At 30.0% G+C, this 24058-nt stretch overlaps 4 protein-coding genes and 1 non-coding gene across 6 annotated transcripts; 3 read left to right on the top strand and 2 right to left on the bottom strand.

Moving 5' to 3' along the window:
* Positions 1-269: 269 nt before the first annotated feature.
* Positions 270-3667, bottom strand: LOC107955977 (potassium channel KAT3-like). Its single transcript, XM_041097725.1, has 5 exons — positions 3489-3667; positions 3143-3358; positions 1705-1850; positions 764-1104; positions 270-539 (listed from the first exon to the last, which is right to left on the bottom strand). Exons 1-5 carry the CDS (start codon positions 3665-3667, stop codon positions 270-272), a joined length of 1152 nt encoding a protein of 383 aa, XP_040953659.1.
* A 736-nt stretch (positions 3668-4403) lies between these two features.
* TRNAL-CAA (transfer RNA leucine (anticodon CAA)) lies at positions 4404-4487 on the top strand. Its single transcript has one exon. It is a non-coding gene; the product is annotated as a tRNA-Leu (tRNA).
* Positions 4488-4579: 92 nt separating this feature from the next.
* Positions 4580-6074, top strand: LOC107953824 (uncharacterized). The gene is made up of 2 exons (XM_016889246.2): positions 4580-4878; positions 5218-6074. The coding sequence occupies exons 1-2, from the start codon at positions 4695-4697 to the stop codon at positions 5895-5897; spliced, it is 864 nt and encodes a 287-aa protein (XP_016744735.1). The 5' UTR covers positions 4580-4694; the 3' UTR covers positions 5898-6074.
* Positions 6075-6721: 647 nt separating this feature from the next.
* Positions 6722-9172, top strand: LOC107953826 (putative pentatricopeptide repeat-containing protein At3g15130). The gene has a single exon (XM_016889247.2). It carries the CDS (start codon positions 6933-6935, stop codon positions 9009-9011), a length of 2079 nt encoding a protein of 692 aa, XP_016744736.2. The 5' UTR covers positions 6722-6932; the 3' UTR covers positions 9012-9172.
* A 5006-nt stretch (positions 9173-14178) lies between these two features.
* Positions 14179-16570, bottom strand: LOC107953827 (protein ANTI-SILENCING 1). 2 transcript variants are annotated; one of them, XM_016889248.2, is made up of 4 exons: positions 16436-16570; positions 15775-16126; positions 14988-15156; positions 14179-14882 (listed from the first exon to the last, which is right to left on the bottom strand). In XM_016889248.2, exons 2-4 carry the CDS (start codon positions 16108-16110, stop codon positions 14197-14199), a joined length of 1191 nt encoding a protein of 396 aa, XP_016744737.2. In that variant the 5' UTR covers positions 16111-16126; positions 16436-16570; the 3' UTR covers positions 14179-14196. The 2 variants fall into 2 exon arrangements, with proteins under 2 accessions (XP_016744737.2, XP_040952992.1); XM_041097058.1 differs by lacking the exon at positions 16436-16570 and adding an exon at positions 16223-16375.
* Positions 16571-24058: the final 7488 nt, after the last annotated feature.

Below are 24058 nucleotides of genomic sequence, written 5' to 3'. Positions count from 1 at the left end.
TCATCTCTGATACCTGCAAGAAGAAATCCCCATAGAAATCTAATGGCTGATAAGCTATTTATAGCTATTAAAGTTCTGTTCTAACATAGTAGTTCTTTAGTAAGATGGTCAGCTTTGATTATCATTTCATGACTGGAAATTCAATGATATGTTGGAATGTAATTTTGTTTAGGGTGAACCATTTTTTATTTTTATTATTTTTTCCATAATGCACTAGGGACCTGCACTGCAGCTTAATGAGAAGTTCGAAATTTGAATCTCCCATGTAACTACACATAAAAAATTGGAAATATAGTTACCAATTGAGAAAGAAAGTCGTCGGAGACTCCTTGGAATAGGTAGGTCTTTTCTACGGTTTTCCAGAATAGGTGTTGGGCAATGCTGGATCTTATTGCCTTGGGCAGGTCTTTTAGCACTTTTTCTTGCTGTAACTCAGCTGTATTGAACTTGAGTTGCATGTGTGCCAACATTTGTTCTCTCATCCCTTCCGGGAGTTGGTTCTTGCTTGCATAACGCATTACCTCATTGATGCTATCTCTCTGTCAAGACATGATCCGGTTACGGTCTATTCAATATATTTGAATTAAAATGTAAAGAAGTAGCAGCGTTGCAATGTACAAATATGAAATATAGGAATGAAAATTTGACCATCATAGAGCTACCTTATTCAAAATAGGATCATTTCAATCTAAACAACATTAGTATGATAGTCTTGTATGCTATTGTTGTTGCCTATAAATGAAAATAGAGAAGAGAGAATCACCATGGCAAAGGTTTTGACCACAGATTGGACAACGAGATTTGTTATGTTACCAATTATGTAGGCAATGAGGCCCATGTTGAATAGCATATAGATAGAGTTAAATATCTTCTCTCCTTCATTCATTGAATAAAACTCTCCATAGCCGACTGAGGTGAGAGTGACGATTGACCAGTAAATGGAACAGGTGTAACCATGCCAGACACCTTTTTGCTTAAAATCTCCAATCAATCTTCCAATCCATGTATGTTCTGATGGTTTGTGGCGTGCAGCGAGCCAGTAATAGAAGCAACCAGCTGAGTGCACTGCAAATAAGGTAACCTGCCATTTGAGTAACAATGAAGCTTAATTCTAAGTGTTTGGTTAGAGATAGGAGACTGTATAAGTAAAAAAGCATGAGTAGAAAATAATACTCACACATACTAGTTTAAGAAGCCTTGTCCAGAAGTAGCTAAAGCGAATGTCCTTTTCTAACCTATCAAAAAAGAGTTCAAATTTGATAAGAAAATTGTCGTGATAATCCGTGTATTTATTTCTCGTTTGTGTTATTTTTACATGTCATAATCGTGTATGAGATATTATATGTTTAATATTTCTATTATATAGCCTACGAGGCTATGGTATGTTAGTGATGGTTAAGTTATGGATGTACAACATTCAGGTTTGAGTCTTATCATGTGTAAATGTCATGTATAAATTTTTTAGATTATTTCAGGTTTAAGTTCTACTATATGTAGTTCCTGTCTAGACTTATTTTTGTTTAATTTATTCTAATTTTTAGCTCGTTGTGCTTTGTACTGAATTGATTTTAGTTCTAGTCGATTGAACATGTATTATTTGTGGTTTGTATTGTTCTTGTAAACTCTTTTGAAAATGAGAGTAGCTAAAAAAACAAATGCAAGAAATTGTCAAACTAGAAATAATCTACCTTTTGAAAAGTTCACCAACACGGTGGAGACGCCAAAGACGAAGCAAGTTGAGGAGGCCAAAGACCTGGCCGGTATGCCATTCACCGATAAGGATTTTATTTATTAACGGAAAAGGTATTGTAGATGCTACATCCATAAATAACCAGAACCTTGTCACGTATCTGAAAATTTACATTTTTAAAAAATATTAGAATGTCTTTATTTATTTATATTCAATCATCAGACGTTAAGATTAGTATATATTCCAACATAGATAGATTAAAATTTTAAAGTTAAAATTTATCTATTATCAAGCAGTTAACTTAGAATCATGAATTAATATCAATTTCATTGATAATATTACTAAAAAGTAAATAAAAGCATCAATGAAAATACAAAATCAATTTATTTTTTAATGGCGTTTAAGGAAACTTAGATTTTAGAAAAAAATATTTATAGGTTATTATTTTATATAATGGAGTTTTAACTCTACAAATTAGGTTGAATAAATAACGATTTTAATTTATTTTTAATTTTTTTAATATTAAAAGACACATGGTAATATTTCATTTTTTTTAATACACTATATAATTATTATTTAGTGAAAGTAAATAAATAAGATTTGTATTATTTCCCCAAAAGTTGCTAAACTGGGTGGATAGTGAAAGATATTTTTTTTCTTTTCCATCACTTTGACATGTATAAAAAAAATATTGTGACATTTCATTTTTTATAGCATTTTCAACTCGTAGTAAATTAACTAAATTAGTACATAAACCTTAAAACACGTGCATAGGTACTTGTACTCCTCACAAACTTGAAATTTACTTATATTTTTATTTTCAAAAATTTAGTTTTACTTTTCTGATTTCAAAATTTAGATATATTGTTATTTTTTTTGTTAAATTCGTTAATATGACATTTTAAAACTAAAAAATAAACTTTCTTGATAGCAATGTAATTAAAAAAAATGATGTAATTAAGGGTATAGCTAGGGGGCTAGCATGAGCCCCAACCCCTTTAAAATGGAAAATTTTCTCTTTTATAGCTCTTTATAATTTATAAAGTTTTAAATTAATAATGGTAAAATTACACTTTGGCCTCCGAATAATGATAAAATTTTGATTTAATCTTTCAAAAATTATAAAGATATAAGCTATTAAAATGGTGAGGTTGCTTTTGTTACTATAGTAAAAATATACAACTTAATTTCGTCTCAAAAACAAAAAATATTTCTAGCTTCTCTTATGGTTATAATGAATTTAAAAATTTAACAAAATAATTGTAAAAGTGTTAATAACTAAACTTGAATTTTGAAATCTAAAAAATAAAAGGATTAAATTCATAAAAGTAAAAGTATAAAGAATAAATTTTAAATTTATGAAGACTAAAAGTTCTTATAGCATATTCCAACTTAAAGAAAAAAACAGTCTGGTCATTCATTAATGGAGAAATGAGTAAAAAAAGTACATACCGGAACGCAATTTTCAAGTGATCATCAACGAGGACAAAATTTAAAGTATCGAAATAAGCAACGAAGAAAGTTAAGATGATATCAATGGCGAAGAAGAAATCAACGACCAAATCAATGAACAAGAGCACCCCATTTGCTGCCTTATCGAAAGTTAACTCCAAAATAGATGCCCATGCCGAGTATATCACCAGCCCTACTAAAAACGTTTGCCACCATCTGCATCCCTTTCCCAATAATATATAAATATCATCAAATCCTCCTCTCCTTTTTTAACCTTAACTATAACATTATAAGAGCATCATCCTAATTGTTTTTTTTTCCTTAGATTTGAAAATGGATTACTCACCGGTACCTACGATCATAAGGAGCAATAACATTTCTCTTGAGGTGCAGGTCTCCATCATCAACAACGGTTCCAAATGCCGGTAATAGGCTACTCGAAACGGAGGCTGACTTGTTCTTCATTTCACTGCTCGATCGTCTCCGAAAAAGTAACGGTGCAGTTGACGACCCTTTTTCTGCCATTGCATCTCTGATTGGATCAGATCACTAGCAACTACTTTGTTTTGGTAAAGAGATATTCGGAGGAAGAAAAGTAACGAGGGACAATAATATGTTAATAATGGCAAGCAAGCCGGCAATTGCATACTACAAAATATCACCTACACAAGCCCAAGTGGAGGAGGATCCCAATGAAAACTACCTAGTGATTTTCAATCCCAAAATGAGAACTCCCTAGTCATATTTTGATCTAGAAGCTTAGTCTATCATCTTAGCCGAATAATCGTCTTGTATTACATATTTAATATGGTTTTTCCCTATATATTTTATGTATAAAATGGACACACTTTTCTAGCTATGGAAACTACTTTAATTGCACCATATATGTATATATGCTAAGCCTGTTGTTGGATAAGATGATCTAGAAATGCAAAATACATATAAAAAGAAAGCAGAAACCCTGTTTTCCCCTTGTTTTTATATCTAGTGGGGGTGCCTTGATTACATCATTATAGATTATTAGGGGTCAAGTTTCCCTTCATCATTATTTAATACAAATTTAATCATATGATTTACATAACTCATAAGTGTATCATACACATATGGATAATGATAACCAATATGCTAATAGGTAATGGATGAAGAATTAATTGATAAGATTTAATCTGCTTTTAAGTTACAACTGTACATGAAGATGCATATATGTCATTGGAGTTTAGCTTAAAGTTTTAAAAATTTCTGGTGACCTAATTAACATCTTGTCAGGATGGCCGAGTGGTCTAAGGCGCCAGACTCAAGTTCTGGTCCTCGTGAGAGGGCGTGGGTTCAAATCCCACTTCTGACATCATGCTTTTAATTTTTTTAAGCCCATTCTTACAGAAGCCCAAACTGAGACAAGCCAGTAAACAAAAGCCCAAAGTTTGACCCAAATGTTCCAAAGCAAAGCAAAGCGGAAATCTTCATTTTGTGGTCTTCTCGCTTAGGTTTGCTCAAGTAAATTTCAACCGACAACAGCCGTGTTTGTCTGGAACGAAAGATTTCAGTCTCAAACATGGCAACCAGCGCCAGAGAAAGTCGGCGTAGGAAAATCCTCGACAGAGGATCCGATCGTTTGGCTTATATTACGGGTCAGCTCCAAAACCTGCCTACTCCTCCTCCTCACTCTCATGAACAACTCCACGCCAACCCTCCTCCGCCGCAAGATCCACCTACTGATATTTCGACACAACCCGCCGGTACCCTTTTTCCCCCTCCATCGATTCTTGTTTTTGTGTATCTTGAACTCAAGGGTCGTTTCCGTTTATTATGTATTGTTAATTGGATGAGTCTGTTAAGGATCTAGGTTTAGTTGAATCTTAGCAAATGAAAATTTGGATTTACAATAGTAGTTAAATTTTGCATTTGGTAAAGCTTTGGACTTGCTTCTCGTAAGTCCCCATCAAATGTCCTCCAATGATGTCATCAAGTTACTAGAATACTGAAGGACTGTCTGAAACGAAATTAATAAAAATGGTTTTCTTGATGGATTCCATGTTCTTGTGATTGATTACTTTTGGGTTTTTTTTGGCATGCAGTTTCTCCTGATGTCGACGATGAAGCCTCCAGTCCTGTGTTGCTAAAACATCACCCTGTTTCTGATGCTGATCAGGGTCAGACCAGTGCTTATAATGGTGGAATTGATGAAGGATCAGCATCCAGCCGACGGGATAGGAGCATTGAGCCTTCAAATGGTTCTGCTTTTGATACAAGTGGTGAACCGAATTCATTTCTGGTTTCATCAAATGATCGAAGTTCACCAATTTCCACGTCAGGGACAGTACAGGGTTCAGAAACATCGGCTCGGAAACATAACTTCTTCTCCCCTAAACAAATAAGTTCTGCCATTGATGCATCTGAGAAAGCACGCCTTTTATGTTCAGTAATTGTGGGTGCTGTAGTTGTATTGTTGCATTTGGGGTTTCCTCTTCCAGGAAACAAGTTCTTAGGGAGCATTCTTAACTTTAGGCCACTTTACTTGGTTTTGTTGACCAATGTAACATTGGTGATGGGGCGGCTTCTTTACGGTAATCATGGAAGTTCACAGAGAACCATTAGAGAAGAGCACAAAGCCACTTCCACAGATGACTATAATTGGGCTGAGCAATTAAGCAAGACTTTGGATGTAGGATTGGTAGCAAAGAAGGTGGTTGATGCAGTGTTCATGGATTGTAGTGTATATGCAATAATTGTCATATGTGGCCTATCCTTCACATAGCATATATTTGTTTTGATTGTTTTTTGATGTGTTAGGGATTATGATGTATCTTTCTAGGCACCCCTGCTGAACTTTTCAAGTTGAATGGATCAAGAATGGTATTCTTTGGGTTACTTGCAAGTTATGCTTCTGTATTTCAAAACTATCTTCAATGAAGTATTGGGTTGCATTTTATTATTCTTACATTGCATTACTGCAAATTATGGTATGAATCTGAACTAAACATACTTTGTTCGTGTTTAATAAACGAGTTTCAAAAATATGTTTTTGTTTATTTAACATTGATAAACGAATAGGAATAAAAATCCAATTGCTCATAAAATTTTCATCCAAACTCGCTATTCATATGCAATTTTACTTGTAATACATATTGCTTTGATGCAATGAAAATTACTCGCTTAGGTCCCAAATCCATGCAAATGAAGGTGTATCATGGAGGTTTTCTTCTTTTTAGATAAAGACAGCCTCAGGTGAAAATTAAAGATTACATTAATCTCTCCAATCTTTAACATAGCCCAACTCAACTAAATCTTGATCGGACTTTGGAGGTTCACTAAACCATTGAATACCCGTGAAATTTGTCGTAATTGTATTCTGTAATCTCGGAATGTGACAAATAAGAACCTTCCAATTACGTCTTAACAAACTATGAATAAGAGGCAATTCCACCATATTACTAAAAATGGTTAAAATGTTAAAATTTCATCCATTTATATTATTAAAATTGACGTGGTTGAAAGAATACAATACTAATAATGTGTACATCATGTTAATATACAATAGAAAAATATTTATTTTTTTTCATAAAGGGGCAAAATGGGTTGCTTTTACCTACATATGAAACATACTCAGAAACTGAAGAGTTACTCGAAGAACATGCTTTTATTACAAAAACCACACTTCGTCTCCAAGAATTCACTCTTCGAAATATGGGCATAGGTTTCCCTCATAGCTCTCGTAATTATGCTAAATGGTTACATATGTTTTTCACTGAATAAAAGTCTTAAACTGAGACGCAGTTTTGCAAGATAATCAATGATTCGGTTGTTGTTTCCGATTTGGAGTGGCAGGCAGAGATTAGCCAATCTCTTAAGATATTGCTCAAAAAAATCGTTGCTTGATCAAGGGGTTCAGGTTCATGCAGCTAGTTTGAGGATGGGATTTGGTTTTGACTTGATGTTGAGCAATGATCTTATAGAAATGTATTCAAAATGTGGTGTAATGGACACTGCTTCTCTTGTGTTCGACAGAATGACTGAGAGAAACGTGGTTTCTTGGACGGCGCTCATGTGTGGCCATTTACAAAATGGTAATGCCAGAGCAACTTTATCACTCTTCTTTCAGATGGTATTTTCATGTTTGAAACCAAATGAGTATACTTTTTCCACGAATTTCAAAGCTTGTGGGATTTTGAATGTTCCTGAGATTGGAATGAAGATTCATGGTATGTGTGTATTAACTGGCTTTGAAACTGTCCCTGTGGTGGGGAATTCAATAGTTGATATGTATTCAAAATGTGGAAGAATCAACGAAGCAGTAATGATGTTTAATGTTTTGCCAGTTAAGAATCTAATAAGTTGGAACACAATGCTAGCAGGTTATACACTTGCAGGCCAGGGTGAGAAAGCTTTACTTTGGTTTCATAGAATGCTAGAAAATGGAGAGATACCTGATGAATATACATTAACAACCGTGTTGAAAGCATGTAGTCGTCTTGGGAAGATTCGGGAAGGATCAATGATTCATGGTTTTTTGATCACTAATGGATTTCCATGTTCTGGAAAAGCAGCCATTGCAGGTTCTCTTATTGATTTGTATGTGAAATGCGGGAACTTGGCTGAGGCTCGAAGGGTGTTTAATCAGATTGGAGAGAAGAATGTAATATCTTGGAGTGCATTAATTCTGGGGTATGCTCAAGAAGGGAATTTGGCAGAAGCCATTGAGTTGTTTAAGCAGCTTCAAAACAACAGCAAGCAAGGGGATGGCTTCGTTCTATCAAGTATGATGGGTGTATTTGCTGATTTTGCACTTGGGGAGCAAGGCAAGCAAATGCATGCGTATGCTGTTAAGGTTCCTTCTGGTTCGGAGATATCTGTGTCCAATTCAATCGTTGATATGTATCTGAAGTGTGGACTTCTAGATGAGGCCGAAAGACTTTTCAACGAAATGCCAGCAAGAAATGTGGTTTCTTGGACAGTAATGATCACCGGGTATGGGAAACATGGCATTGGCAAAGAGGCAATTCGTTTATTTAACCAAATGCAGTCGAATAATATCGAGCCCGATGGGGTGACTTATTTGGCTACACTATCAGCATGTAGTCATTCAGGACTCATCAAGGAAGGTGAAGAATATTTCTCACAGTTATGTCGTAATCGATGGGTTAAACCTGGGATAGAGCATTATGCTTGCATGGCTGATCTGCTTGGTAGAGATGGACGCTTGAAAGAAGCCAAAAACCTGATAGAGAACATGCCATTAAAGCAAAATGTAGGGATATGGCAAACGCTGCTGAGTGCATGTAGGGTGCATGGGAACTTGCAACTTGGGAAAGAAGTAGGCCAAAATCTTTTGACATTGGATGGCGAAAACCCTGTCAACTACGTGATGATTTCAAACATTTACGCCGAGGCTGGATACTGGAAGGAGTACGAGCAAGTAAGAGAAATGGCAAAAGCAAAGGGGTTAAGGAAAGAGGCAGGGCGTAGTTGGGTGGAGATTGACAAGGTGGTCCACTTTTTCTACGGCGGAGACGATACTCACCCAATGATAGACAAGATTCATCAAGTGTTGAAGGAGATGGAGAGAAGGATGAAAGAAGAAATGGGGTATGTTCATGGGGTGAAATTTGCATTGCGGGATATAGACGAAGAGTCGAAGGTGGAGAGCTTGAGGGTTCACAGTGAGAAGCTGGCAATCGGATTGGCACTTTGCCATGGAGGGTGGGATGAAGCAAGAGTGATAAGGGTGTTCAAGAACTTGAGAATTTGTGGGGATTGTCATGATTTCATAAAATGCTTGTCGAAGATTGTGAAGGTTGTTTTCGTGGTGAGAGATGCTAATAGGTTTCATCAGTTCAAGGATGGCCTTTGTTCTTGCAGAGATTATTGGTAAAGTGCTAATGCTGTTTTTGCTTACCTAAACGATGGACCATATGCAATGATATTTTAACTTGATTAGATAGGTTAGATTGAAAACTGATCGAGATATCGTTCGAAGAATGACTTTAAATCAGTTAGATCATAAATCAATATGAATAGGTTGAATTGAATTTATTTATTTTATTTATTTTTAACTTTTAATAATCTTTAATTGAACCGGTTAAACCAGCGAACTTATGGGATGGTGAGATTAAAAATAATAATTATGAAAAAATTAAATATTGTAGTAGTGAAATTAAAAATAGTTATGAAATTGTATATGTGATAGTGAGATTAAAATAAAAAATATTAAATTATTTTATTAATATAATTTTAATCTTAATCTTAATTAAAATTAAAATTTTATATTTTATATTTAATTAAGCTATACATTGACAGTTAAAATTATTAAATTATTTTATGTAAAATAAATTAATCATTATTATTTACAAAATTCTAATGGAAACAAAATTGATGAAAGTATATATAAGCATTTCAAACAAAAGAAGAGAAAATAAAAATAAATTATAATTATCATGGATTAATTTGAGACCTATTAAATTAAGTATTGAGGTGAATCATTCCCTTTCACAATTCCCTCAATTTTTTTTAATAATTTTATTATAGATTTTGATCATATATATATTTACACAATGTCTAGAACTACCTATAACCTCTATAACCTCTCCCCAACGAAAGATAATGTATTTCAATGCGCTCGAATCTATATCCTCCTATATTGACAATAATGGTCATGCGAATTAAAATTCAATCCACAATTAGGTGATTGGTTAATTACAAAAACCTATTTTGATAAATAATATCGAAATATTCTTATCTTGAAAATAAAAAATGTGCAATAATAAAATAAAGAAAAGTCTACTATAGCTTGATTGACTTTTAATATTTTTTTTTGAGAGCAATAATTTAATGGCTGACAGGGGGGTTGAAGGGGATAATCATGATAGCTGGCTTGGCGGTGCCAATTTCACATAGTTTTGAACTTCAACTGCTTCTTCTTCTCCTTACTTCTCTTGGCTATTTTCATTTTCCTTCAGCCAAAGGAACTTTGAGACAGTGGAACATGACTTAAAACATACTTAGCTATTTGAGAATGACTGACTACATTCATTAAAATATGAGCAAAACAAACAGTAAATACTGCAAGATTCTCTATGCTTTTTATTCAATAATGTGCCTTCCACTAGTGAAAACCTGTAAAAAGAAGAAGAAGAAGAAGCGCAAAAGCATCTTCATTTGCTTGTGAATAAAGCAAAGAGCGAGTAAAAGTTGCAACATCCCATGCTTTTCTTTGTCTTGGGTTGTGATATTCAAAAAGACCCAGAAAACACATCCAAACAATGCTTTGAAACATAAATATTTCCGGGTTTAACAAGTTTGCTTGAGTTTTTTTCACCATTAATCCCAACCAGTTAACATGAACTATATACAAATGGCAATGCAGAGAAAAACTAACTCAAAAAAGAGAAAATGGTATGCAAAAACCATGAGTTTGGATTCTTATAAAAGATATATTAAACATGGTAATACTTTCCTATTTCTACTTCTTAATTACATGAATGCAAACAACTCATAATTTGGCTCTCGAGATCCTCGACGGATCGGCAAACCGAGCTGAAAAAGATCGAGAAAGATTATCAGGCTCCGCCCATCCCGTTCCTTGATCAAAATTTTGGGAGTAAGCATCTGGTTCATAAGAAGTTTGGAATGTACCACCAGAACTGAACAGTTTCTTCCTTTCTTTTCTGAGTTTCCTCCAAAAGTTTGTCCACTTCGGTTTAGAACGATCATCTTTGATGCCACGCTGCGTGTAGCTACGGCCTAATGTGATGGTTTCTCTGCCGGAGCTCTGTCTGTGCCACATTTTGATTTCCATGGCTAGAAATAGTGAATAATAGGATGAGGTTTATATAAATGCATGTAACGTGACTAACCCTATCATACATACATATATAAGAGAGAGAAAAGTTTATTGCTCAAGTCAGCATTAAGCATGTATGAAGTCAAATAGCTTGGCTGCATATACGGCTTGGCTATCAATATTTTGTACGAAAAATAAAAGGGTATGCTCTATGACCAACTCAACAACTCCTTCCAATGGGTCAATAAAACATAAATCATAGGAAGAATATTTTTTTTCACCTAAAGCGTTTGTTGAAATTGATATCATAATAATTATAAAAAGGAACAGGGATCTCAAAATAATAAAGGTAAATTATATAAATAGTCATTCAATTATTAAAATTTTTCATTTTTGGTACTCAAATTAAAAAGTTTTCAATTTAAACACTCACGTTACATGATTCGGTCATTTTGATCACTTCCATTAAAATCACAAACAACAAGATGTTGTGGTAATTAAAAAATCAGTATAATAGCAAATTTACCCCTCAACATTTATATATCATATCAATTTAATCATAATTTTAAAAAATTGACTCTCTAAAATTACAAATAGACTCAATTTGACCCTAATTCTAAAAAATGCAAAGAAATATATAAAAATACATAAATATTTTCAAAAAATATAATAAATTTAAATTTTACATTAATATTAATATTAAATAAAATTAATTATATTAATATTAAATAAAATAAAAAGCCCTTCCTCACCCCGTCCCTCTCCCTCTTCCCCATCCTAGGGGTGATATCGGTTTGGTTCAGTTGAGTTTTTTAGATTATTTGAACTATCCATAATAATTCAATTCGGCTCGTTTTAGTTCTTGATTTTTCATATTAATTTTTTGTTTTGTTTTTATTAGACTTATTTTGATAAAAAAATGAGTTTTGTTTTATAGTTTTTGAATATTATTTGATAAAATTTCAAGGTTTTCTCATTAATATTTCTAAAAAACAATAATTTTTCAAGATCTTTTACATCATTTTCACTATTTCAAACATAAAAAAAATTATATCATAAAAATTAGAATTAATTATATATTAAATAAATAAAAGAATTTGATTCGATTTCTGGTAACTACAATTTTTGAACTTACATTTCATAAATCACCCAAATACCTCGATTCAAGTCGATTTTCGATTTGATCGGGTTTTTTTTCTCAACCCTACCCCAATCTTGTGAATCATTAATAAAAATATTAATATTAATATAAAATTTAAATTTATTATTATATTTTTAAAAAAATATTTATGGATTTTTATATATTTCTTTGAACTTTTTAGAATTAGTATCAAATTGAAAATATTTGTAAATTTTGAAGGTCAAATTTTTAAAAATTTGACTAAATTGATGTAATATGTAAAATTTGAAAGCTAAATTTATTATTATACCAATTTTTTAATAGCCACATCAGCTTTCTGTTTGTGATTTTAACAGGATTAATGACCAAAATGGCAAAATTATATAATATGGGTGCTTAAATTGTAAACTTTTTATTTTGGGTGTCTAAAATAAAAATCTTTTATAGTTGAGTGACTTTCTGTGTAGTTTACCCAGATAATAAAGACATAATGTCAAATTTAACTCTTAATGTTTATATCTTGTCAATTTGGCCCTTATTCTTTCTTTTTCTTTTTAAAGTTAAATTTGACCATCAACTTTTTGAAAAAGAATTGAAATGATTTTTTTTTACAAAAACACTAATTAAAATGTTAAATTTTTAAATGTGGCAACTTGTATGACAATGTATGAGTACTTCATGTTTTTCTTTTTATGAGATTTTTAATATTTTTTGAATTTTAATTTTTTGAATTTATAATTTTTAAATTATTTGTTGATGTGATGTATAGACAAATACTGTCATGTCAGTATAAAGTAAACATAAACTATCATACAATGTCATACCAACAATATTAAAAATTAATATTTGAATTAACATTTTTATTAAAAATATTTGAAATCTAAAAATAATTTAAGAATTAATCTTATCATTATCTCGATAATAAACAAATGAAAATGGATAAATTAGTAGAAAAGAAGTTAGGCTAAGCTCCTCCAGCCAGCCAAACGAGTACTCTAACTAGAAAGAGGGGCCCCACATTTTCCAGCTTTAACGTGTCCAAATTTAAATCCGCCGAAAGTCTTACTTTGTTGCGTGACTGTTACATTTATTAGATTATATCTATTAAAATGGATGCAAAATGGATGTTATGATTACTGAAGTGATCAAGTTTTGTTTCCGTACTCTTTGTTAATTCTGAAAAGAGTAATTAATTGAATGATAGTTCGATTAGTATAGATATTATTATTTATGTAAAAGAGTATAGATTCGAATACGTTGAAACTAATTATTCTTCTATTTATGAATTAGGAAAAGAATATATATAATTATGAGGATAGTGTCAAACAGAATAGATATAACAAAAACTTATAATAAAATTATTAAAAAAAAACTCCCAAAATAACACTTTCTACATGTGACTAAAGGCACGTATTAGACTATCCTCGAAGCTAGAGGATAGAATTCTAAAAGTAGGATGACATTCAATTCCTAGATTGTGTCATGATTTGTTCAATCCTTTCTTTATTGCAAATTTGCGTTGTATATTCTCAGTTCGGTAGCTATGAGAAATTAAGGCTGCCTTCCAAGTCAAGGTGCTCACATTCTATTTATAAAGAATACCTTGAAAAATGGACTTACTACATTAATTGTGTATGTACATCATGACATTGGTAACAGGTGATGATCATGAAGAAATAGCTGCTTTGAAAGCTAAAGCCTACAAAAGAAATTGAAATCAAAGACTTGCCCGAGATATTTTTTGGGGTTTGAGGTAGCTAGGCCATAGCATTTCGCAATAGAAACATATTCAAGCAGTGGATGAAAGAGAATATCAGAGGATGATAGAGAAATATATTCTAATTAGTGTTGTGAGTCAATTCATACATGATCCTACAAAAATCCCATCTTCAAGTTGTATTAAGAACACTAATATACTTTAAGGGTAAATTGCCTTCTATTATCTTTAAAACTAGAAGCCAATACAGATGCAGACTGGGCAAGTTCCAAAACAGACAGAAGAGGCAGAGATCAACTACTAGGTATCGTACCATCCTGGGAAAGAATTGAATCACTTCGAGAAGCATTTAAGTTCAGATGCTGCTGTATTGGTGTTAAGGTTGCAATAACTAAAGCTAACAATCCGTTTCAAACATTATAGGACCAAGCTCACAATCTTTAATGCACATTAGAACTCCATGTTGCAAGGGATAAACAAAAGGAAAGGAAAGAAGGAGATAACTCCAGAACACCAATTTCAAAATCAGGTCTACTAATAACTTCCAATGCTTTGTCATCAGTTTTGATGATATCATTTGAAGGCCATGAAGAAGACTCGTTCGGCAACTTGCAAGTAGGTTTTGTGAGTTCGTCATCCCCCAACTCCAGCTTCGTGGAAGAGTTTGATGTCCCATTGGTATTTTCAGCACATCTGGGTTTGTCTTCAGAAGCAATGATATTTGGTACAAGCACATCAATCTCGTTCTTGCAATCAGAGACTTTCCCAAAACTATCTCGCTTTGCTTTCTTATATGGCCTCTCATCTAACTCACCCAAATCCTCAATGGACTTTAATTTCTCATCAACTTTCAACTCTTTGTTTTCTTCAGCTTTAAGGCTTGAAGCAGATTTGTAGTTAAAGACATTCTCTTGTCTATCATCAGCAGCAAAGGTTTCTTCAACAACGGGTTTCTGTTCCCCTTGTCTATCTTCAAAATTTTGAGTCTCAAACGAGTTCAACTTATTAGACAAAATCACCTTTTTATTTACTGCCATAGCAGTCTCACTAGTATGTTTATCATCCACATCAGTGTTATGACTAGAAGGGGGCTTTAGAGAACCCATTCGGTTAAAAATAAATTTAACTGCAACAATTCCAGAAACAAAAATATCAACAATTTATACAACCAGCACAGAACAGGAAATCACAATGAAGTAACATTAAATGATAAAAGAATAAATAGTAATACCATCAATTCTAGCAATTTTTTCATCCATTTCATCCACAATAATGCAGCGCTTAACATTGAACGTACGACAAAATACAAAGTCAGCCTTTTGGAGCTCTTGATCTGAGGGTTGTGGATTTCTGCTATCCTTTGAAATGCAAACTACATTGCATTTTCCTACAATTGCTTCCTGAATTAAAGTAGAGAAATTAGTAGCTAGTCAGATAAATGTCTGCTAAACACTTAAATAGAACACATATCTGAAAGCTACATGCTTAAAAACAGGTATCAAAATGATTGGCAAAATTACATTTTAAAACTGAGTGCCTGCAAAACTTAAATACAAACCCCTTTTAGCAAGATACTTATCCTCAAGGCCGAAGTGAATTGGACACAAATTACCATTTTCAAGAATAAGTAACAAGATTTGTAAACCAAATTTCTGTACTTGAGACCACTATGAATCCAACATGTATGACCAAACTCGAAAGTATTAGGAAAGATGAAAACTCTTAGACCATTGAAACTTGTGATCTACCCACTTCATGCAATAAATTTAACAGGATGTAAACAGAGTAGCTAAAAAAAGATATTAACACTATGAATGGAAAGCTCTTGAACTTGTCCTCTTCAAAGTTTTTCCCTATAGTAAAAAGCAAAAAATAAAATTAATAAACTCGATAGCTACCAAAACTCAAATACTGGACTGTAAATACCACAAGTAACCACAAATATAAACTACAATTGTCAAATTTCAGATAATGAAAGAAATATGGAGTACTGAAACAAGTTATGGAATTTCAATTACCAAGGGATTAATGTTAAATAGGCCAACTCCGTCACCAGATGCCAAGAACACTTCATTAGGATGATTCAATTCAACTTTAAGATATTTTGATATCTCAGAAGGTCGGAAAAACCATAAAATCTTCACTTTCTTGGATTTATCGGGATTTTCCCATATTTTTATAAGTTTCCCTAGAAAAGGTAAAGAGTGGCCTTCTTTGTGAAGATAAACATTGTCATAAAGAGTGTAACAGAGGCCATCATAAGTGAATGATTCATAAAACTGAACATCTCTATTTCTCGCACCAATTCCTCTCTTTTTACCCCACTTAAATTCAATGTTCTCAACTTCTGCCATACTTGAATAGCACAACCTGAAACCAAGAAAAATAACGGAATGATTCAACATGCAAATACATCATATTAATTCTTAGGGAATATTCACATGTTTTGTTAAAGATAAAATCTACCCCAAATTATCAAATAGGACAAGATATATGATGAGAAATTAAACATCAATAAACTTTGATTTACAGGAACCATCAAGGTATTTTAAAGGAACTACATTCTAAGGGGCACCAAAAGCAGCAATAAACCCTAATTCTTTTTTCTTCCATAAGAAGCAATGCCGCCAATAATGGCTACTCAAATCTTCAAATAAAGATGGCGGGAAATTAACTTACGATTTGTGAAGAGGCAAGAGAGTGGAAGCGTATGCTTAGCTCTAATATATAAAATAATAAAGAAAACATATAATAATAATAAAATAGAGAAGAGCAGCCTTAAATCTTCCTCCTTTGTAACCCTTTTGTCATCTCTGCTCCGACTTTAATCTTCCCCGTGCGTCTTAAATTATTATTATTAGGTTTAAATATGTCAGAAGTCCCTATGCATTTCTGAAATTTAAAATTTAGTCCTTGTAGTTCCTGCCTTTTTTATTTAAAAATATTGGTCCCTCCAATTTTTCTATTAAAGTTGTAGATGTGGTAATTATAAAAAGATAAAATAATTATTTTAGCCCTTAATATTTATAATGTTTATTAATTTGGTCCTTACTCTTTAAAAATACATAAAAATAAAAAATTTTAATTTTTAAAATTAAAATTAAAATTTTAAAAGTTCATAAAAACTTTTAATATTTATTTTTTTCTTTTTTTATAATTTAAAAATAATTTATGATTTTATTGAAAAAAAACAACAAACTAGTTTCAAAGAGATGAACAAATTCGAAGTGAAAAACTTGAAAAAAGAAGAAAGAGGTTGAAATATGTAATAAGTCTCTATACTCTTCACAATTTAGAAATTTAATTTTTATACTTTTACTTTTTAGAATTTAGTCCTTCTAATTTTAAAATTTCGAGATCCAGGTTCAATTATTAACATTGATAAATTTAATTTGTTAAATTTAAGTTCATTACAACATCATTTTTTTAATTACATGACTATCAATTAAGTTTTTTTTTAATTTCAAAATGTCAAATTAGCAAATGTAACAAAATATTAACTATGTTAACAACTAGATTTGAATTTTGAAATCTAAAAAGTAGAGGGACTAAACTCTTAAAAATATATAGGGACTAAATGGAAACCGTTTGTCCATGTTAATTCTCTATGTATAATGATTTTATAATTTTTTTTATAAATTTGTGTATTTTCAAAAAAAATAGTTGATTTGAGGTTGCCACGTGTCTTCATATTGTGTCTTCATATTATTAGTTGACAGTGTCACATTAACAAATTCTAACGACATTATTGTAGAAGTAAGTACCAAAACTTCTCTTCATATTTCAAAAGCTTCTTTTATATTTACTATTTATCTCATATTAATTTAATTAATTCAAGAAATAATAATATATTTTTATTATTTATCGCTTAATATTTAAATTAATTAAGAGATAAGTAATAATTATGACATAGTACGTGATGTCATCATTTTTACTCACAATAATTTTAATTTGACCATGGTAAATTTGACTTGACATGTGACGCTTTGTAATTAGTTCAAAATTTTCTTTAGCGGTTACATATATAACTCTCTGTATGTATTTTAACAAACAGACTATTTAATTTATCAACATAGTTATACTTGTCATGCACATAAAGCTTCAAATCAATTTGATATATTTTCATATCAATCAAGAATATTGTCTTTATTAATATATATTCGATAGCTGAAAGTTATTTATATTAAACAAATTGATAGACACTTTTAATTTATTCAAAACTTAACATGAACGATCTATGTAAATAAAACATGAAATTTAACAATCAAATTGTTAAAATATTAATTGTATGAAGAGTTACAAATGTGTGTAATAATGTTTTTGTTTTACATTAATGTAAGTGGATCCTCTTTTACATAATATAATAATATTATATAATTATTACCATAACTATAATGCATATAGAGCTATTAATATGTTATAAGATATAGATAAATTATTACATAATATAATTATATATTATATAACTATTAATATAACTCCATATAGATATAATATTAAAATTGTTACCTAAATTCAGTTAAATTGTTAATAATGCTAGTAATGTTAAAATATATTTTTATAAAGTTGATATAATGATATATATTATTAAATATAAATAATACGTATATGATAAATTATAGTATGCATTATAGTATTACGTTATATATTAATACATATTATAGCATGTGTAATTTAATATATTACAATAAATTGCAATACATAAAATATTATTAAAAATTTAATATTTTAATAAAAATATTATTTTTATAAATTAGATTTTGAGTTGGGTTTTTAATTTTACAATTTGTATTTGAGTATTGGGTTTGATTTCTTTTTATTTTGGACTTGAGATTTGAGATATAATTAATTTTTTTGGGTTTGGATAATAATGAGTATGTTATTTGGATTTGGACTCTGAACAATATATTTGGGTTTTGGGATAAATATTTTATTTTTTAAAGCTTGAAATAAATACTTTAAAATATGAGTATTAGATTTATAAATTTAATAAAAAAGATAAAAAGTTATTTAATTATCAATATAGTAATATAATAAACAATAAAAGTTATTTTCATCAATTAAAACTTTTTTCAAACTCGCACTTTTATATATATTATTATAATAATTTAAATATACAAAATTTATGCATATAATATGGTATATATTTATAAAATAAATAAAATAATTATTTGAATCTGTCAAAGTCCGCTCAACTTGAACCAATCTGAATAAAAAAAAGTCCATGCCCAAAAAAGCTCATGCCTAAAATAATTTGAATATGAAGAAAATCCAATCTATTTAGTAGTTATATTTTGTGTTTTTTTTGTTTTTTGAGCAATTTTATTATAAGTTATAATCATATTTGCTCTTTTTTGATATAATGTTTAGAACTATCTATAGTCTCTTCCCAATCCATAAATAGGAGGATAATGTGTTTCAATGCACTTGAACCCAAATCTTCATGCATTAATAACAATGTCCATACCAATCGAATTAAAAACTCAATCGATAATTTTCCAAAAGAGTTAATAAATAAGGGGAGAGTTGACAAAAGAAAGGGAAAAAATAATAATGGTAAGCTATAGAACAAGGTTCATGAACTAAAATGTGATGGCAAATGATAATATATAGTAAATGGAGAAGGGAATCTGCCAACTCCCAATTTTTGAAACGATAACGAGAAAAGAAAACTTTATAGAGTTTTATATGTCCAAAGATGAATTAATGATTAGATGTGATTTTTTTATTGTTCAACCATTGTCTCATTTATATACATATATACATTGCTAAGGTTCCATAATATACTTATATTATCTTTGAGCTAACAATTATTTGGACAGTGAATTTTGGTTAAATTTTGATATTAGTCCTTATATATATATATATTTGTAATTTCTAAATTTTGAAAGTTTAATCTTGACTAAAATAGTAACAGTTAAAATTATTTGGTTAAATTCAATTGTTCATCTTGTACTATGCATACAATTGTAGATTTAGTTTATATTCTGTAATTGGGTCATTCTAAGTCCTTATACTTTTAAAATTTAAAATTTTAGTCTTGACACAAATGACAGCTCTTAATCAACTAACTAAATGTTTAGTAAGTAATATGTGAAAATAAGAAGTTGACATGTTATTACACATATGATAATATATTTGCTGTAACAGACTTTAAAAATAGCATAACTTAATGAATTTAACCATCATCGATTAAAATATTAAATTAAAAAAATACATTAGCTAAAAATAATTAAATTAAAATTTCATAAAATATAAAAAAATAATAATAACAGTTATAACCTAAAACTTTTTGTACGTGACCAACTAAACTTTAATATCTTATCAAGAAAAGAAAAACTGAAGACTTTAATATGGTATAAAATATATGCAATGTATAGGAAGGAAATGCAAGTTGAGGTAGGGACAAAGTAGACTTTAAATCATGGAGAAAAGCCAAGTTTCCACGACGGTCTAATCAAGCTTTGAGAAGTGATTTAAAAAATAAAAACAGAATGAAGGTTTGAAAGAGTGGAAAAGATGACCCACCTCTTGATTCTGTGTCCAATATTGTAATATATTATATGGTTGATTTATAGGGAGTGGAAGATCATATTTCACATAAAGTTGAGATTTTTCTTAATTGGAATTGTCTTTATCAAATAGACCCATCAAATGTGGCACAATCACTTTTTTGTTCCAACCCAAAGTGTTCCTTTGTGTTTTGTTTTAAATAATAATAATAAAAGCACATTTTTGAACTTATATATAATACGAAGGAGACTCATGCAATCATTTGAGGTGTGAAGAAACACCTAAAAATATAATTTAAAAAAATATTTGAATTTGGGTATTGTTGTTAATGTAGTAGGATGTGAGTTCAAGCGCACTGAAGCGCATTATCTTCTTAATAATGAGTTGAAGAAAGATTAAGAGTAAATATTTTACTTTTCTAAAATATATTTATAAAATATAAAAATAATTCATGAATTTAAGAAACAACCGTTAATTTTTTCCATTAAAAAATATTAAAAAAGATATATTTAAACCACTAGCAGAATGCCAACTATTAGAAATAAAATTAGGTTCTAGTGATTTTTTAATTGAAATTAGGGTAAATTACAGGTCATTCAACTATTAAAGTCGGAATATAAGAAAATTTTTAATAATTAGGTAACTATTTATGAATTTTACCTTTATTGTTTTGGAATTGAAATTAAATTTATTATAATATAGCAAAAAGAATTCTAATTAAATCGATATTTTTATAAAGGGATAAATCTTAATACTATACATGAATTTTAGTTTAATGTGCAATTTTATACATGTACTTTGATTTTGTGCAGTTTTATACATTAAATTTTGATTTGATTTGAACCAACTCTCATACATTAGTAACATAGTTATTGGTATAGCATAATTTTATGTTTATATATTGCATACACATATAATTATATTTATCCAATATAAAAATAAATTGATGTATTTATTTCTTTAATTGTGCATGATCGAATCAAATTTAAAGTTTCATATATACATTTGAACCACAATCAAATTTTTATGTGTACAATTACACCTAATTAAAGTTTATATATCAAATTACACATTAAATCAAAGTTGATGTATAATTTTGAGATTTATCTATTTTGCAAACCCCATTTAGTACCATTTCAATAGGCTGGGCTATTTGCTTGGTTGGGGTATGCTTGAACCAGATAGGTCGGATCGTAAATAGATATTTTGTGAATTCAGACTGGTCCAATATAACTTAATTTCATATTTAATAATAAAAATATTTGTATTTAAATTTAATTATAAAAATATTTAGATTTATTTTATTTTAAACAATGTAATTGATTTTTGGATCAGCAGGAATATGAATAAGGCAATTATTTAAAAAATTGATTGGAATTTCCAACCAACCATGAACAGTGAACACCTCTTTAATTGGTACATATAATTACATTTGATCATGGGCTAGATGGGTTGGATTTAGGATTTTAGGCTTATTTTTTAGATCTAGATTTGGCTAAAAAATAAATTTAAAATTTTGTTCAAATCTGACTCATATTAAAAATGTTAAACACGAGCTCGATCCGGTCCGATCATAATAAATTTTTTTAGATTATTTTTATATAAAAATAAATTTAAGAATATAATACATCAAATACGCTAAAAATATATATTTCCCAACAAATTAAAAATACATAACAATGTATAGACATGTGATTCGGGTCGGGCCGAGCTTGGACAAAAAAAATCTACTCGAAGCTTAGCCCTTTTAAAAGACATTCTTTATTTTTTGTCCAAGCTCATTTTTCGAGTTTATATTTTTATTGAAATTCATTCTTTTAGATGAACCTTCAAAGTTAAACGGATGTCCTATCTATGATCAGGTATAGTTAGAATGTAGGTATGAGCATTACCAATATGAAAGGCTACATGTTTATGCTATTTTAAGAAGACAATTATAATACCCTAATTAAATTATGTGACAGTTATGTTTAATATTAATAGAAATATTTTAGCACCATTTTTCTTTAATTTGAAAACGGTAGAGTTGGTATAATATTTGTGCGTGAATAATTTCCAACTTGGGAACGAAGGCATTGAACTTTTTATGTGGACACCACTTTTTATTGATTAAAACACAAAATTAATCCAAAAGTGTAATGCTAGTATTACTTTATTTTTGGTCTCTCCTACCCCACTAATTTTGATGATGATTAGATTCTAAATTTGGTTTCACTAATATTAAATTGCTAATGAGAAATAATTACATTTTGCTTTCCGTCTTTAATCTTATTGGACGGAAGTAATTAAATTAGCAAAAATTTAGGAAATTTCAAATCAAAGTACATTATTATTATTATTATTGTAAAAATATTAACTGAATTTGGCATTTAAGTCAAACTAATTTAATCACTAATTCTTTAAAACTATAAACTTCAGTATACTCGTACGTATCATTTTGCTCTCTAAAACATACCTTTCACTCTGCCCACATGACAATGTGCATATTGTTCGTATTTAATTTGGTGTATGTAGAAAGCTTGACCTTTGCACGGTGGTGATGATCGGAGGGCGGTTGGGCAAGTGTTTGGGTAAGTGCTGAAAACAATTTGACAGTGTAATAGTAGTGTAAGTATCATATGGATGAAGACGGTATAGATAAGTTATTTATAACTAAGTAAATTAATCACCAATGCTTTGTCTAGAATTAATGTTACTATAATTATACGTAAGGAGTGGAAAAGCAAATGTGCACCAATGTAAAAAAAATCCAACCATTATAACATTCAAAAAGTTCAATTCTAAAAAGTAAAATTACAAACTTTCTAAAATAGATGAAAATAAAGTAGAAGAAAGTAAAAGATCATCCAGGAGTAGCCTTCAATCTAAATCTACTCCTTCATGGACACAAGATTGTCAAATCACTGGCTTGGAGGGAGTGCAAGTAAATCATTACAAGGGGTCACTTCAAGATCGCTAATTTTCTATAACTTTCACCTTAGGTCGAAACCTATTGATGATGGAGGAAGTGAGGTTATCAATCATCTCTTTTTTGAGTTATATAGGACTTGTTTTTTCTTAGATCAAAGTATATAAGTCATGCATATATAGCTCATCATATACTCTTGATTTAGGTATATTACACTATAATCGTTATAAGTGAATAAATCCATAAATGGATTTAAAATCTATTCTACAGAGGCATCAAACTATTGAAGATAACCATTAATAAATTCACTATTTTTCTTGAAAGCTAGAGCCATTAGCATGGATTGTTTCCAGATATCGTAGTTGTCACTAAAAAGGGTTAAGACAAAAGATTAAGGTTGAATTATCTAATTGATGAAGGCAATATAATTTATTGTCATGTTCAAATCGATCTCTAAAAGATATATCAATAAGAAATTTGACATAATGATAAATAAATAAAAAGAAATTTTGTTTAGATGGCAAGAAAAAAATTAATTGTATAGTGAAAAAAAAAACTTTTTATGCTCTGATATCATATTAGACTTAAAAAAATGAATTTTCTTTAAAAGATAAAATGAAATTTGTACAAATGATATGTATTTATAAATTTGAATCAAAGTTGTCAACTAATTAAATGTAACTACTAATTGTTTGTATTATTTACAAATTACTAAAATATTATTAATAACTAAACTCAAACCTAAATATTACAAGTATTCAAAGTTGTGTTTTTGATTTTTTTGTGCATATGTTTTGTAAGGGTTGCAAAATTTTACTTATTATCTTTTCATTTTGTTGTCTCCATGAAATATTATTAACCTAAACACGTCTAAACCTTAA

The sequence above is a fragment of the Gossypium hirsutum genome, chromosome D07 (genome assembly GCF_007990345.1).
Source record: "Gossypium hirsutum isolate 1008001.06 chromosome D07, Gossypium_hirsutum_v2.1, whole genome shotgun sequence".
Classification (NCBI taxonomy): Eukaryota; Viridiplantae; Streptophyta; class Magnoliopsida; order Malvales; family Malvaceae; genus Gossypium; species Gossypium hirsutum.
The sequence above is the reverse complement of the archived record's forward strand: the minus strand, read 5'-3'. Positions and strand labels throughout refer to the sequence as shown.